Consider the following 16,892-nt stretch of genomic DNA (forward strand, 5'->3'; position numbering starts at 1 on the left):
TATTCCCAGAAGGACCTGTTTCAAGCCCGGAGACGGTCCCAGAAAGAAAGGCTTAGTACAGTAAAATACTGTAAATTTACAATAACTTACTGTAACCTTTGCAAAGAAAAGTGATGTTCGACTGTAATTTAAAAGTAAGAAAATTTACATTCAACTATCTATTACTGTAATCAAAAGTATCCCTTTTTAAAATATTTGCACACACATATTAGGACATGGAAGAGTACTATAATTTAATAGTATAATATGCCTGCACTGTAAATATTTCCCAGACTGGCTCAAATGCAGTACATTATTGCTAAAGTTAGAGAATCGTTTACAGCACATAGCATACCAGAGTAGATGAAAGAAAGCTGGTGTGGATGGGCAGCTGCCTTTGACCAGGAATGAGCTATGCAGGATGGCACACATACTAAGGACCACAGCTCTGGCCCCTCCTCTCTTTTTTCCTTTACTGGCCTTATCCAGATGTTTGGCCTTTGTTTAACTGCTGTTTGAAGTATTGGCAGCTCTCAGATTTCTGCTTTGATGTCAGTGTAAACAGACACATTTAATATGGTTTAAAGTACAGTAGTATGCTTTAGTGCACAACGTATTCCTGTGTGTGGAGGGTAAGACCGAATTCAAAACGACACACCTTGCAGACCCACAACCTGTAACACGAACTCACATGTATCATTTTGTTTACATCCTCAAGACTGTAAGAGTTGAACAAAACTTAAATAATGTAACTGTACACACAGCACACAGATGTAGATCAGCATTGAAATAAAAAAAGGCCATCTCAAATAAAATAGCATGTCAAAATATATGATTATGTTAGGCATTTAAGTTTTTCCACTGTGTTTATTGAATGAAGAACATCCAGTGTCATTTGCATCATAGCCATGTCCACAATGCTGAGTAATGGCTCTGTAGAGAGACATGCAAAACTAAACAAATGAAATCCTGGGGAATTCAAATCTCAGCATGCAAATTTGCTATTTTGATTGGCTAAAACAATCCAGCAGATCGCCAGCAGTTTTGTGTTTCATTCATTCCCTTAAATGTCAAGGAAAATTGTATTTAATCTCTTTTATATACTGTAAAAAGTTCCCACAAAAGGCAAGACGCTGCTTAGTTTTAAGCTTAGTTATTGTATCTTTTTAAAACGTATTTTTAAGTTTCATTTCATTGCACAACAAACATGACCTTGCATGACCTTGGTTAAAGGTTTGAGGTGAAATACACTGTTTTAGAAGAACTCACTGAGACAGAGCTGACAGTGGTGGTTACAGGAACCAGATATCTGAAGAGTTTGATGCCTCTAAAAGTTACATAATACAGATGTTACACGAAATGGTTATGAGTATGCTGCCTGATGCCTAAGACATTGTTTTGTTATAGTACTTAGATGAGGTTTTGGCCTAAAGTGTATTTTTTCTTACATACGTTTATGTCAGAGAGGTACATGCAGGGCACTGTAAGGCAAAATAGCCACCAAAACTCATTTTTTCTGATTCATCACTATTTCACCATAATCAACACAGTCACCATATAAAACTCAGAAGACACGTGTAGGTTGACTGAAGAAACTGAATACTAAATAAAATGAGTATATATTTGACATCACAACTCTTGGTTCCTATCCCTACTGTTGTAAAGGAATTTGAGTTTGTAAATTTCCCTTCAAGGCACCGTTTCACATCAGACCACTCTGAATGGCTTTGTTTACATCTTAATAATTAAATGATGCAGAAATGTTGAAAATCAGTGGGAATTTGTAAGGGCACGTTTGGTTATTTGTAAACTGTTGGTAAGCTGTTAATATTGTTTACATGGAGTTTCATGCATCATGTGTTATAACCCCATAACTGTTACTCCAAAATTGGTAATCATGCAAAATCACGCAAAAATAATTAAAATGGCATGATGAAGTAGTTAAGGCCTTCTGCAACAGTACTCACTTTGAGGAAACTGGAAATGCTGTGCAGTTACAGTGTCTCAGTCCTAGTCCTGGGGACCCTACACCTTTCACTCTTTTGAATGTTTCTTAATTTTACACTCCTTGAAGGGTTTGACATATTTATTTGTTGAGATTCATAACTTTAACAAAATTAATCAGTTAATTAAGGTTGCTTTTCAGCTGACTGTCATGACCATCACACAAAGGTTAATAATCTTAAGGTTATCTTGAGGTAGCATTTTTTTTTCAGGTGAAGGTTTATTAAACCTTTTAAAAACAATATTTAAACAAGTAGGATATAAATGTCCATCTAGTTGATTCCTGTTGTCATTCCCAGAAAACACTAATGATCACATTCATTTTTTTTCTAGTTTTACCAACTTAATGTTTTAAATTGAAACTTTCAAACAGATGTGCATTTTTTTCCCCTTTTATTGTCATTTCATACATCTGAGTAAATTGTGCGTCCCTTATAGTCCTCCCAGGTAATGCACAGAGTGGGCCTATGGGCTATTTTGGTTACATCTAGCTCGGGTCTGCACTGGTACCAGGTTTGGAGCAAGTGATCCACCTGCTCCTTTCTAGTTATACCATGGAGTCGCTCCTCTTCCTCATATTCGTCTTGAGTTTTTCTGGATGGGAGTGTGTGTGAGAGAGGCAGCCTTAGAACTGCATCATCTTGCATACCCTCAAAGAACTGCACTACACATTTTCTGGCAAATTCTCTGGCATGAAGGACACAAGTCTCATCAAAGAGCTTCTGCTCAATGTCCAGGTAGTTGCTCCAGTAACGTGTCTGGAGGAAAATGGCATGATTGAAGCATGGTTTAATGACTCGAGCCACAGCACCCACAAGAATGAGGAGGAGGAGGATGGACCATCCTATGGCCTAGCAGAAAGCAGAATGCAAGGATTAGATGTACACTCTTAAAAAGATGGTTCTTCAATGGTTCTTTAGTAAAGGCAGTGGTATATACACTCTCAGAAATGAAGGCACAAAACTGTCACTGGGGCAGTACCCCTCTTGTCAATGGGGTGGTACCCTCAAGGGGACATCTCAGCACCTTTAGTCAGGGAACATAATTGTACCATAATCCATTAAATTCTCCACACACCCCGTCTCGTCTCCAGACTTTATATATTATTGTTCTGTTTCAAAACATTAGGTTATGAAAAGATACAAATATGTACTTTTCATCTGAAAAAACACATTTAAGGTAAACGACTGGACATTAAACTCACTGTTGTATCTTTGAGGGAACATTTACATTGTTTGTACCTTGATGAATGAAAAATGTACAGTATAGAACTATGAACACTCTAAGAACAATTTACATACTTAAATAATATTTTGCATCAGTGAAATCATTCTTCAGACTGATGGAGAATGTGCTATATATGGTTCTATATAGAACCCTTTTGAAAAGGGTACCATTTAAGCATTATTTGGTTCTACATAGAACTCTACTAAACTTCCCTTTAGTAAAAAATCCCTGAGGAACCATCTTTTAAAGAGTGTAATATTAATAGTAATACTAGAAAACTTAATGATTATAAGAATACAATTTGCAACAGCATAGGTCTACAGTATACTGGTAATATCTTCAATATCTTCAATCAACAATTAGTTTATACCTCTTGGTATATTCAAGAGAATTTAAGCCCCATCAGTTCTTCCAAAGATGTATGGCTAATTATACACTACTAATTATGTTTCACACTCAAGTCCAAAAAAGGAAAGATAAGACAGCTTCATACAGAGTTGGATTCCCTTAATAGGTTCTGAGATATGAACATTAAAAAGTTCTCTTAATTTTACACTTTACTTACTTGGGAGTAACAGCGCACATAGCGTGTGACTGCTTTACGGAAAGTGGTATTTCTGAAGATGATGTCTTCCTTGCAGGGCACCTTGGCCATGATCTTGACCAGATCCAGACCCGTGTTGTTGGGTAAGCCAGTGAAATGTTTGGGATCCACACTCATACTGAATGCACAGATGAAACATTTTCCATCCAGCAGGGTCACTAGGATCCACACCATGGGAGCTAGCAGGGCCCGCTGCATCATAGCTGAAAACAAGTACCTGCAGAAGAGTTGATTTTTTAAAAAAATGAACTTGTGTAGTGCACCTAAATTGATGGAGTAACTATTTCAAAGTATACAAATACACAGCTACAACCTGATAAAAGCCGTGAATAGGAAAGGACCTCTGCTTAAAAGAGAAAAGCTTACTTTATTACAGCTGGGTTTTTGGTCCTCTTGCCTGGAGGTCTGGCCCATTCCTCCATCATCACTCCAGTATGTCGATTAATCATAACTCCCAATAAGAAGAGTATCACAGGAGGCACAAACATGACGCCCAGGGCGTACAGTTTATTATACTGAGGTATACACGGGCAGTTGAAATCAAAACTAGTGTAGAGCTTCACACTTATTAGCGCTAAGATCACACAGATTCCATTAGAGATGGACTCAGAATTTGACTGGAAATATTGCAGAACCAGCTTCAGGCGATCCATAATAAAGCTTGAGCCTCGTAGACAGCCGTATACAGACACTATATAGAGCCCTAATTCAAGAAGATTGTCTATGTAAACAGGTTAAATGCCAGCACCTGGTTTAATGAAAAAGAAAAAAGAGCTAATCCTCTGTGGAGAGATTAGATTAGACTGAGAAGATGCGTTTTTAATCGATTTGACCTGCTTTTAGAGAATCCGTGCGCAATGGCTCTTCCAGTGAGAATGTAATTTAAGTCACAGGAGTAAGTCCATCGTGCTGACTCCTCCTAGTGTGTTCACATGCTGATTACTTTGACCACAGAACAAAATGCTTCTACTTTGCTTGATCTGCCACACCCAACAGGTGCAGAGCTGCCCAGCAGCAAAGATGGCGCCGTCAAAACAGTGGACAAAACAGTGGTGCTTTCAGTCGTTTTCACATATATTTACAGAACAATTAACATAGCTCACATACAAAAACACAAAAAAACCATTGGATACTTTTCAAAACAAAAGGAAAACATTTACTGACAGCTCACAGAAAATACTCTCATATTTATCTCATCTTATAATGACCATCAACTTTGTGAACCAGATAGGGCACAATTGTTAACTCAGCAATTAGTCATAAACAGTTTCTTCATTAAAAAAACTGAAAAAAATATGTAAAAATTGTTTACAGTAAAGTATTAACACATAGTATAGCTGATACACAGCACTAATTAAGGCTGAAACCTGTGAAGCTGAAACCAATTGGCCAGTTTTTAGTGAATGTTTGAAGTAAAGTGCTTTCCTGATAGTCAGTATATATACATATATCTTGCTGCTGTCGGAACAAAACCTCTCCAAAATGGTAACTTTACAGGAGAAGGGAAAACATACTTTATTTTTAATGTAAGAAAATGGAACCAGACTGAAATTGACATTTTCTAATTACGTGAATTATATATGTATATAAAAACTAGTGAGGTGTAGGACCACCAGGAGCAACCAGAACAGCTTCAGCGCAGCTTGGTATAAATTCTCCAAATCTCTAAAATTGTGCTAGAGGGTAGGAACAGTGTTCTTCCAAAAAAACAGTGAAATGTATATACAGGGTGATTCAAAAAGATTCATCTGACTTCAAATCATGTTTTCACAACCGTGAGGTGCCTAGTAACCCATCACATACCAGTTGAAAGAGGGGGTCATAGAGTTTCTGACTGTCAGTATGGCAGTGAACCTCCAGCAGCTCAGAGCATTTGTAGTTGCAACCAACAGTTCCAAGAAACAGATCACCAGCATCACCAGATCTCACGCTGTGTGACTTTTTTGGGGTAGAACTTTAAGGATTCTGTTTATGTGCCACCACCACCAACACTGGATGATCTCCAAAATCTCATAGAAAGAGCCGAGAGTGCAGTGACACCCGACATGCTCAGTCGAGTATGGGATGAATTTGACTATCGTGTTGATGTTGTCCATACAGGAGCTAACACTGAGCACTTGTAAAATTGCATAATAAATTTTTGCTCACTTCATGCTCAATTAAACCGTTTACAATTAACTGCATTGTTCTGTATTGATTTAGAAGTGAAGTACATCATTTTGAAATCGGATGAATCTTTTTTAATCACCCTGTAAACTGAAGTCAAATGCACTAAATCTATTAAAAAAATATTCAAGAATCCAATTGTGAATTCTTTGTAATCAATGTGGATAGAACTATGCTTTTGTGTCCCAGCACTGGACACAGTGTAATAGTGTCAAGTCTGTAACAAAAGCGCACTAACAGGTTTGCTAATAACAGAGTTATTAGCATGCTACTGCAGTGTTTAGCTATGGGCTCAAGCAGTTCATCTACTCAAATACGACTTGAATAACATTTTCATACATATTATTTTACTCTTTTCAGCATGATATAAGTGCAACAAGCTTGACGAGTTCTATTTGTCCATAAGTGTCAAATGCATAAAGACATGATTGAAAAGGTGCCAAGGAAAGTACTGCCATCTTTGCATGCTCTTTATAGTGAAATGAGGTGATTTACTGAGTCACGTGCCTCAAGGGTGAGAAACTGAGAACACAAAATGATATATTTGGCACCATTTAAGAAAAAAAAAACTATCAAATTTGATGGGTAAAATTATAACTTACATTTTAGAATGTTTTCATTTTTAAATATCAGTTCATTTTAAGACGAAAAATTCAAACATGCCATTTTACTGGTTTTGTGACATTTGAAAATATTTTAAATATTTAAGCTAATTAAAGCAAAAAGGGGACTTTGATGACCATGTTTGCATTAATCAAACTTGGGAATGTTTTTTTTGCCTCTGACTGTTAAAGTGGTTTTCATGTTTAATGAGGAGGTTTGAGCAACAGATGTTACTCCTTCAGTTGAGCTGATGCTAAAGCTAATGTTTGATGGTGTGAGATAAAATATTTTGAGGAGGACCTCTCGTCTTCTGCACAAGGTTCTTTAGCAGACGTACTGAAATCATGCAATAGTATGCATATCATTTATCTTTATATAATGTTTTAGCAAATTTGAGCACTGCACGGTCCTGTTTAGTGAGATAGCTAAGTAGTTTTTACATTGTTCTATAGCACTATGTATTATCACATTAAAAAGATTTTTTGCAGATGCAGTAACCAACACAGCTTACCTTAGAGTAACAGCACATTAACAACTTAGTTACAAGATTTAAGTCTCTCACCATTGCCACAGCGGTACCCGTGGTTCTCTGCGATCGCCACTCCGCCCGGCCATGGCAGAACAAACCGGGATGCTACAGAATTCAACACTTTCAATAGGTCATAACATAATTTTCCTCAACAAACAACACTAAACAGAGGCTTGCTAGCCAAAATAACAGTTTCTGTGCAAAATAGCCTGACTAACAAATTTTCTGCTTTTTCCATACATGAGTTGTAGAGGACTATACTGTACCTGCAGATGATGCATGTATGAGGATAGTGAGACAGTAGTGAGGTGTGCAGTTGGAGTGACAAATGGTTTCAAGGTGAAGGTAGGGTTACATCAGGGATCAGCTTTGAGCCCCTTCTTGTTTGCAATGGTGATGGAAAGGTTGACAGATGAGGTCAGGCAGGAGGCTCCATGGACCATGATGTTTGCAGATGACATTGTAATCTGTGGTGAGAGTAGAGAGCAGGTGGAAGAGAATCTGGAGAGGTGGAGGTTTGCACTGGAGAGGAGAGGAATGTAGGTCAGTAGAGACAAGACGGAATACATGTGTGTGAATGAGAGGGAGGCTGGTGGAAAGGTGAAGATGCAAGGAGTAGAGGTCGCAAAGGTGAATGACTTAAAATATCTTGGGTCAACCATCCAGTATGTGCAGTGTATAAAAGAGGTGAAGAAGAGGGTGCAGGCAGGATGGAGTGGGTGGAGACGGGTGTCAAGGTCTGATGTGTGACAGATAGCAGCGAGAGTGAAAGGGAAGGTTTACAAGACAGTAGTGCGTCATGCTATGATGTATGGTTTGGAGACTGTGGCTCTGTCTAAAAGACAGGAGGCTGAGCTGGAGGTGGCGGAGATGAAGATGCTGAGATTTTCATTGGGAGTGATAAGGATGGTCAAGATTAGAAATGAGCAGATCAGAGGGACAGTGAAGGTGGAGCAGTTTGGAGATAAAGCCAGAGAGGCCAGGTTGAGATGGTTTGGACATGTGTTGAGGAGGAATAGTGGATATATTGGTCAAAGAATTTTGGAGATGGAGCTGCCGGGTAGAAGGCGAAGAGGTAGACCTCAGAGAAGGTTTATGGATGTAGTGAAGTTGGACATGGAGATGGTTGGTGTAAAAGTAGAGGAGGCAGTGGATAGGGCAAGATGGAGGCAGATGATTCGCTGTGGCGACCCCTAAAGGGAGCAGACGAAAGAAGAAGAAGAAGTAACACTGAGATTAATAACCGATAATCACTTTGATTTATCGGTCTACTCAGACTTTAGCAGAGCTCAGTAACACTGAGATTAGTAGCTAGTTATCACATTGATTTATCAGTCTACTCAGGCTTTAGCAGAGCTCAGTAACACTGAGATTAATAACTGATCATCATATTGATTTATCAGTCTACTCAGGCTTTAGCAGAGCTCAGTAACACTGAGATTAGTAGCTAGTTATCACATTGATTTATCAGTCTACTCAGGCTTTAGCAGAGCTCAGTAACACTGAGATTAATAACTGATCATCATATTGATTTATCAGTCTACTCAGGCTTTAGCAGAGCTCAGTAACACTGAGATTAGTAGCTAGTTATCACATTGATTTATCAGTCTACTCAGGCTTTAGCAGAGCTCAGTAACACCGAGATTAATAACTGATCATCATATTGATTTATCAGTCTACTCAGGCTTTAGCAGAGCTCAGTAACACTGAGATTAGTAGCTAGTTATCACATTGATTTATCAGTCTACTCAGGCTTTAGCAGAGCTCAGTAACACTGAGATTAATAACTGATCATCACGTTGATTTATCAGTCTATTCAGGATTTAGCAGAATTTAGTAACACTGAGATAAATAACAATTATGTTCTGCGTTGTGTGTTCAGCAGTTGTGTTCTGTGTTCAGAAGTTGTGTTCGGCAGTTGTGTTCTGTGTTGTGTGTTCAGCAGTTGTGGTGTACTGTGTTCAGCAGTTGTGTTGTGTTACATCGTGTTCAGCAGTTCTGCTGTGTTGCATTGTGTTCAGCAGTTGTGTAGTGTTTAGCAGTTGTGTTGTGTTCAGCAATTGTGTTGTGTTCTGTTCAGCAGTTGTGCTGTTGTGTTCAGCAGTTATGCTATGTTGCATTGTGTTCAGCAGTTGCGTTGTGTTGTATTCAGCAATTGTGTTGTGTTGCGTTATGTTCAGCAGGTGTGCTGTGTTGCGTTGTGTTCAGCAGTTGTGTTGTGTGTTCAGCAGTTGTGCTGTGTTGTGTTCAGCAGTTGTATTGTGTGTTCAGCAATTGTGCTGTGTTGTGTTCAGTAATTGTGCTGTGTTGTGTGTTCAGCAGTTGTGCTGTGTTGTGTTGTGTTCAGCAGTCATGCTGTGTTGTGTGTTCAGCAGTTGTGTTGTGTGTTCAGCAGTTGTGCTGTGTTGTGTGTTCAGCAGTTGTGTTGTGTTCAGCAGTTGTGTTGTGTGTTCAGCAGTTGTGTTGTGTGTTCAGCAGTTGTGCTGTGTTGTGTTCAGCAGTTGTGCTGTGTTGTGTGTTCAGCAGTCGTGCTGTGTTGTGCTGTGTTATGTTCAGCAGTTGTGTTGTGTGTTCAGCAGTTGTGCTGTGTTGTGTTCAGCAGTTGTGCTGTGTTGTGTTCAGTAGTTGTGTTGTGTGTTCAGCAGTTGTGCTGTGCTGTGTGTTCAGCAGTTGTGCTGTGTTGTGTTCAGCAGTTGTGCTATGCTCAGCAGTTGTGTTGTGTTCAGTAGTTGTGTTGTTTTCAGTAGTTGTGCTGTGCTGTGTGTTCAGCGGTTGTGCTGTGTTCAGTAGTTGTGTTGCGTGTTCAGTAGTTGTGCTGTGCTGTGTGTTCAGCGGTTGTGCTGTGTTGTGTTCAGTAGTTGTGTTGCGTGTTCAGTAGTTGTGTTGTGCTGTGTTCAGCAGTTGTGCTGTGTTGTGTTGTGTTCAGCAGTTGTGCTGTGTTGCGTTATGATGAGGTTGATACACGTGAGTCACATGGAGCCCAGGCTGAGTAAACTGTGCCGGCCCAGCCCGTGATCTTTTTATAGCAGAGGGAAAACTGGCTTCATGAACCGACGTTTCAGGAAATGACCATCATGCTTCTCCACCTCGAGTCACAAACAGAGTAAGAGGAAACAGCCAAGTCTCATTCCGCTGTTACATGGCGCCACTTTCTTTTTCTTGTTCCGGCACAATGGACCGCTCAAGGACCAAACTCTCGTACTAAAAGGCAAGTTTGTGTTTTCTTACATGCATTTCACCTCTTCTCTGTTTTCTGTCTCCTGCCTGAATCGTGCTAGTCTAAAACTCGGTACGTCTGTCTGTACTACGCTGTGTAACATCAGCCATACATCAGTGTAGCTACTCAAGAAGAAGCTGGATGGCTTTCATTTAACCCTCCCCTCCATCTTTCTCGCACATCATGATCATCTACCGTGCAAGAAGAAACACGAGCTTTGTAGCTTATTTTTAAGTTAATTTTTAGGATCCTAGCTCAACACTGTTTACTAGCGGAGACTAAAATGGGGAAGTTGTTCAGGACCATTATTAGCCCCCTATGCGTCATGGTGAAATCGTAGGCACGATTTTACACTAATCTCATATTTGCTGAACGTAGGAAGTGCTAGTAACATTTAAGAGCACATAAGTCAGCATCCTCTGTCTGTTTTCAGCATTATGTGAAACTCCATCACTCTAGAGGTAAATGAACGTCATTCAGCTTCTTCCTGCATGACTGGTTAAAGACTCAGACTAACACACTTTAGACCTGTTTTGAGGTGTGTTCAGAAGAGGCCTGTCCAAAACGTGCAGAAAACACTTTCTACTTAAAATAGTAAAAGTTGGCATATTAAGTATTTATGTATAAATGTGCAAAACATCTGGCTGACATCTGCTCAGCTGTCAGAAACTGATTCTTCATATGAAAGAGACCAAAAGAGTCCATCATGAGTCAAGTCTAAAAAGCCTGCGGTGCAAAAAAATCAAGCCTGAAAGTTTAAAGACCTGAAAGGTCTAAAGTGTGTTAAAACAGGAAGGAGTGACAACTGAGCAGTGCTGTGAGCCTCTAGGTACGGCCAGGCAGCAAGATGTATATAATGTTATATATTCTACATGCTACACTTTGGTATGCTTTTCTGAACATATCCTGCATATCATCAGTGCTTGTAGGTCACTGACAAAGTGCATGATTCATTTTAAATACAGCAAATTTTGTGAGTTTGACTGGATTTAGTGCAACAAAGTATGTCAGATATTGAATGAAAATCATTGTGTTTAGTTTTTGATAGTATTTTTTTATGTATCACTACTGGTTCTTTTTCCAGTGTTCCACCTGATCATATATCTGAAAAAATAAATACTGTGCCTTTGTGAAAATTTCTTGAAGTATGTGCTGTTTTTGTCATATTGCCCACCTCTGCCTCCAGGGCTGGAGCTTCCCGCAGTGTTGCAGACTGGCTTTTGGCTTCCTCTTGATGCTCCCACTAAAAGAGAGTCTAAGTCTTCGCATGCGAAGGCAAAATTTCCAGTTGGCTTTGTTATGTGGAGGGCAGTGTGATTCAACCTGGCTTCTTGACAATGTGTAAAAGAGAACAGTTTATACAGTTTAATTTACAGAGGGTGCTCCACAGTCATCTGTTTACATTGGCATTCAAACACAGTTTCTGTTATTATATTATGGAAACAAGAGCACAGAAAGTTATTTAGAGTATTGCCGTCTCCTCATTTCTAAGAGTTGATTTCTTGCCCTAATCATCACAAGATAATACATTGCAAAAGTGGTTAACTTTCAACTTATGATAAAAAGACAAAACCATTAAAAACATTACACTTGCAACTACCTAATGAAAGTTTAGACAGGTGGTCTTTATTTAATGCTGTTAAATGTTCGCTGCTGCACGACACTTTGCACTGGGTACGGGTAGATATAGATAGGAAGCACTGAGAAGGCCTCAGTTACAATGTTTCAGAGTGGTAATTGTTCATAGTTGTTCAGTGTTCCTTCATGTTCTTTTATTTTTGTATTTAAGTGACATCCATTGTGAAACTAATGCCAACTATTGTACATTTCTTATGCAATAGTTCAACTGTTTCTCAGGGATAGAGCTCTGCAAATTACATAACTTCCTTTAGTGTTTATATTGGGTTCCTTCCTGTGTTGTAGTTCTTTTGACAAGCTTCAGAAGCAGCCCAGGGTTAAATGGCATGCTATTCACTGGCCTATCACACTATCACTGAAGAGTATATTATAAGACTGTAAGACTTAACTGTGCTTATGCTTAAGAAAATAATTAAGTTAAAAAATACGTTTTCAACAAGGAATAGGCTTAACATTCCTCAGCAGATAAAGAGTTATTTTAGTTTATAACCCATTGAGACAGGGAAACAGTGGTATCAGTGCATGTTAATGATATCTGGTTAGGTGTCTTAAAATTCTCTACAGGGGTTATCTGACTTCCTTCCACACTGTGTGGCTGCAGACAGGCCTGTGCATCTCAGGACTCAGAGCTATCTCTATTTTTAGTATAGCTCTTGATCTAATATGAGCACAGCTTCTACAGAAAGCATTGTAGCAAAAAGATCATCATCAGTATAGTTTGTGCTGCGCTTTTGACAAGTTTCAAATTGTGATGTGGTCTGTCTAAGCTGTTCAAAAAATACAGATTTCTGCCATGTCTTCAGCCATTAGTGCCTCACACTCACTTTCACAGCAGTATGATGGCGTGAGGATTAATGATTTCACACAAGTGAACAAAAATTTACACATCTTGTAATGTTGTTACTTTTTCCACAGATCCGTAATTAGTGATGCAGGGTGCAATAACAAGGGTCTGTATGGTGGTGGTAGCTGCCATTCTCAACCACCCGCTACTTTTCCCCAAGGAAAACACTACCATCCCAGAACAGGATGAAGACATTTTGGCCCGGATGAAGGAGCATGAGGAGAGGCTGGAGGCTGAGCGGGAGAGGCTTGAGCAGGAGCTCTTTAAGGCAGATAAAGAAGTCCTGGACTCAAGCTTTGACTGTTATGGCTGGTATTTCTGGAGTGCCCTTTCTCTTGTCATTTTCTTCACTATTGAGGTTTGTAGGCAGGATCTGATCCCTGGAGAAACTTCTGACCCCTCAGAAGATGAAGAAGGGTACACCAATGCGGGTGCAAAGGTTGTAACTTTAGATAAAGGTGTCTTAAGCAACTTCTGCGAGACCAGCTTCCATCCTTTTATCCATGAGAGCGGGAGGGTGCGGGAGTTTGTTGAGGGCTTTGCAGATGACCTGCTGGAGGCTTTGAGGAGCTTTTGTGACCGTGAGGTTGATATGGAGCTTGAGGACTTTGTTGGAGTGGGCAGCATGTTTGAGTCTTGGAGAATATGTAAGCCTCTCATGTGTGATCTCATCGTGCCTTTTGCAACCCCAGAGCCTTACTCTTTCCAGTTCCAGCTGTGGTGTCTTGCATCTTCTGACATTCCACTGGACCTGCAAGGTTGTGGCAGGATTAAGTTGACAAAAATGAATGGAAATTGCCCGGACTGCCTCTGTGGTACAACCAACCTTGGCGAGGATATGCTGTGCCTGCTTCACAACAGAAACGAAAGCAGCGAAGTTGACGACCATGCCTTGGAGGAGCTGCTGTGCTCAAGAAACACTCCTTATCTATCTAAAGATCAGGTCATGAAGTGGTTCCAGATCTCGGTGACCAAAGCATGGGGACAGATCTCTCACAAGTATGAGTTTGAGCTCACTTTCCGCAATCTAGACTTCCCTGGGGCGCTGAAGGTCAGGTTCAGGTCAGGAAAGGTTATTGTTCTAAACATTACACCTGCTATTCAGCTTGAGGACACCGACGCATACTTCATCTCTCATTGTCCTTCAGATACTGCCAATATGTCAGACATACATTGGCATCTTTCATTCACCGTTTATGAGAGGAACCTGCTTAAGCACATGGCAAAGAGACTTCCAGACAACTCTTGCCACCTCCGGTGCCTTCAGCTTGCATCTTTTTTGCACAGGAAGCAGACAGGTCTGACTGGCAGAAGTGCTCTCACAAACTACCATTTGAAAACTGCTCTCTTGCATCTGCTGCTGCGCAAATCACCTTCATCATGGAAACCACAGTGTCTGGACCAGCGGCTGCAGGACTTGTTGGGCTTCCTACAAAAAAGCTTGCAAGAAAAGAGACTTAGTCATATTATCATCGGGAATCATCTCATCCCAGCTGCCATTGGAGTTCCTACAATATTCCTGACCACAGAATCTATAAATCTTTTCAGACCTCTGGTGTTGCAGAGGCAAATATATGCAAAGATGGTGGAGCATTTTCAGGAGATGCTGAGAAATGCACCAGTGCTTATTCAAGAGTACACCCCTCACTTCCCTAATGGAGACATCTATCATGAACTCAACTCTCCAACTGAGTCATAGACTGACGCACTGCACTGATGGAAATCACCAGGCTCAATAGCTCACTGTTCAGTCCTGGGGACTTTCAGACCATAATTGCAGAGTGATTTTTTTCCTGTGTGTAAATAGCTTTTTTTGGCACTGAAAGAATTAGTTTCTACATTAAGATGGCATTCCATTTACTGTTAGGCAGCTTTTAATGTGAGTTTGTATCTAATGAACCACATGCACATATATAAGGCAAATGCATATTTAGATGTGGAGTCACATTAAACATGCAGTAATGAATTTGAAAATTAATTTTACAGTACGTCATCAGCATACAGGTTATTAAGCAGTTTTAAACTGCATTTATAACTTCTGTATAGGAACATTCATTTTGACCAACACATGATGTACAGATGTATTTATAAAGAGCTTTCTAGAAAGTTTACAGAGGTCCAGGCCTGCCACACCCATTGAGCAAGTCAAGTCACTTTTATTTGTATAGAGCTTTTTACTACAGACATTGGCACAAAGCAGCCCCAGACCAAGCCCTGACTGTCGCTCCTAGCAGGGTCCCAGGAATACAATCACAGAGACCAACATGGGTGAACATCAGAGCTTTATTTTAACATTATAAATCCCTGATCCAGTACAGCTGAAGGGGAGGAGCTTCACCAACACCAAACTAAAAAATCACATTAGGCCATGAGGAGGACAGTGGACAGAAATTAGAATCACATATGAAGTTTACAAAAATAAGAATAAAGCATAGAATCAGAGGATAAACCATTGACTAGCTAGAAGTTAGTGGCAATAACAGGCAGGAACTCGCAAGATGAGGAGGAAACCTTGAGAGGATCCAAAATTCAGAAGAGAGAGTTTGTGCATGCCCATGTCTACCATTGGATAGTGCACTTGTACACTATAGCTGGATCTTATATGTCCAGAGTGGACAGCTACTGCCACCTTGAAAGGCTAGTAAGAGGGGTCAGAATCAACACAGAACCATGTTAGAATGTATCTGCCTTTGTGGTGTGCAGTATTGTAGTATGAGTGTCACACATGCACAAGTGATAAGTAGGGCTGGGTTTCATTCAGAATCTTTAATGCCTCTAACAATACCGATAACGATGCCAGTTTCTGAACATTTCTTTTGCTAATGATTTTTTAAAAATAATTACAAACTGAAAATGGGTGTATTTACTGACCATGATGGATTACTCAACCCTCACAGATGCTGATAAGACTGACTAATTAGGTATTGAAATTTAGTATTGCACAACATGGAGTTTTCTAGTAGTTGGTATTGTTGAAGTAATAAGGAAAAATGACAGTACCATAATAGTTTTGAATTTTAACACCCAGCCTCAGTGATGTTAACCTCCGTTTAGAACATCAACAGTATTTCCCCAATGGATAATAAGGTAAAAAGGAGCCTGGCTGAAACAGTCGACACTGATGTTTGCCCATCTCTTTTAGCCCTGATCTTGACTGTAGAAACTGAGGGGGAGGAATGATCATGATCAAATAAAAATAAACACTGCCTTACAATTATGAACCTATTTCACTAGATGTGGTGGACTTAAGGTATTGTAGCTATAAGATATTGTATACATATAGGTAGTATAAAAAATGACAGTATTAGAAGAGCTGAACAAATAGACTTTAAATTAAGCCAGATTAAAGGCAAATACATATATATATATATATATATAGAGAGAGAGAGAGAGAGAGAGAGAGAGAGAGAGAGAGAGAGAGAGAGAGAGAGAGAGAATATATGTTAAAATGTGACCAGACTTTACAAGCTTGAACGTGTTCATGTGTTTTTGGCTATGGCTAGCAGTATTCTTTCATAAGGACCTATGGGCCAGAAGAAGTTTAGAAGGCGACATGGAGGGCATTGAGTCCTTCTTATCTAAGCATACTAAGACTCCTCTCACCACATTCCAGTCATACCAATTCTGTCTCATGACATAATGCTTGAGATAAAGTGATGCACAGTGCTTGGCATCATTCATGGGTGCATACCAAACAAAGCTTGTAAATTTAGATTTAGAATTGCAGTGATTTTTAAAAATATATACAAGCAAAACTATATCAAGAAACTGCTTCTTCAGTTAGGGGTATGGTAAAGAGTCTTTGTTTTATCTTTCTTTCCTGTCAGTAGCCATGAACCAAAAAAGGAAGAGATAAAACCAAACACATGACTAAGATTTAAGGAATGAAGAACTTGCCTTGAGAAAGTATGCAGATGACAAGAAAATTCAACATTAAACTTGTTGAGGTTACAAGAATGTCTGTCATTTGCCATAAAATGTACAAAACATTAAATTTGAATGTTTTTGAATACAGCATATATACATGTTTTCTTCATTTTTGTCTAGTTTCTCCAAATGCTGCACACATGCCACTTACTGC

At 39.6% G+C, this 16,892-nt stretch overlaps 2 protein-coding genes across 2 annotated transcripts; one reads left to right on the forward strand and one right to left on the reverse strand.

The window, feature by feature from the left end:
• Nucleotides 1–2,387: 2,387 nt before the first annotated feature.
• Nucleotides 2,388–4,467, reverse strand: calhm3 (calcium homeostasis modulator 3). Its single transcript, XM_017696478.1, has 3 exons — nt 4,181–4,467; nt 3,776–4,031; nt 2,388–2,834 (listed from the first exon to the last, which is right to left on the reverse strand). The coding sequence occupies exons 1-3, from the start codon at nt 4,465–4,467 to the stop codon at nt 2,388–2,390; spliced, it is 990 nt and encodes a 329-aa protein (XP_017551967.1).
• A 5,589-nt stretch (nt 4,468–10,056) lies between these two features.
• On the forward strand, nt 10,057–16,830 carry LOC108426799 (inositol 1,4,5-trisphosphate receptor interacting protein). Its single transcript, XM_017696538.2, has 2 exons — nt 10,057–10,320; nt 12,883–16,830. The coding sequence occupies exon 2, from the start codon at nt 12,897–12,899 to the stop codon at nt 14,508–14,510; it is 1,614 nt and encodes a 537-aa protein (XP_017552027.1). The 5' UTR covers nt 10,057–10,320; nt 12,883–12,896; the 3' UTR covers nt 14,511–16,830.
• Nucleotides 16,831–16,892: the final 62 nt, after the last annotated feature.

This window comes from Pygocentrus nattereri, chromosome 5, assembly GCF_015220715.1.
Source record: "Pygocentrus nattereri isolate fPygNat1 chromosome 5, fPygNat1.pri, whole genome shotgun sequence".
Classification (NCBI taxonomy): domain Eukaryota; kingdom Metazoa; phylum Chordata; class Actinopteri; order Characiformes; family Serrasalmidae; genus Pygocentrus; species Pygocentrus nattereri.

What these genes read in the sequence shown, in the direction of transcription:
- calhm3 (XM_017696478.1), bottom strand. Translation starts at nt 4,467, where the DNA reads ATGGATCGCCTGAAGCTGGTTCTGCAATATTTCCAGTCAAATTCTGAG. An exon ending in AAAAACCCAGCTGTAATAAA is followed by an intron (nt 4,032 to 4,180) that starts GTAAGCTTTTCT and finishes ACTCTTCTGCAG; the next exon opens with GTACTTGTTTTCAGCTATGA. An exon ending in ATGTGCGCTGTTACTCCCAA is followed by an intron (nt 2,835 to 3,775) that starts GTAAGTAAAGTG and finishes GCTTTCTGCTAG; the next exon opens with GCCATAGGATGGTCCATCCT.
- LOC108426799 (XM_017696538.2), top strand. Translation starts at nt 12,897, where the DNA reads ATGCAGGGTGCAATAACAAGGGTCTGTATGGTGGTGGTAGCTGCCATT.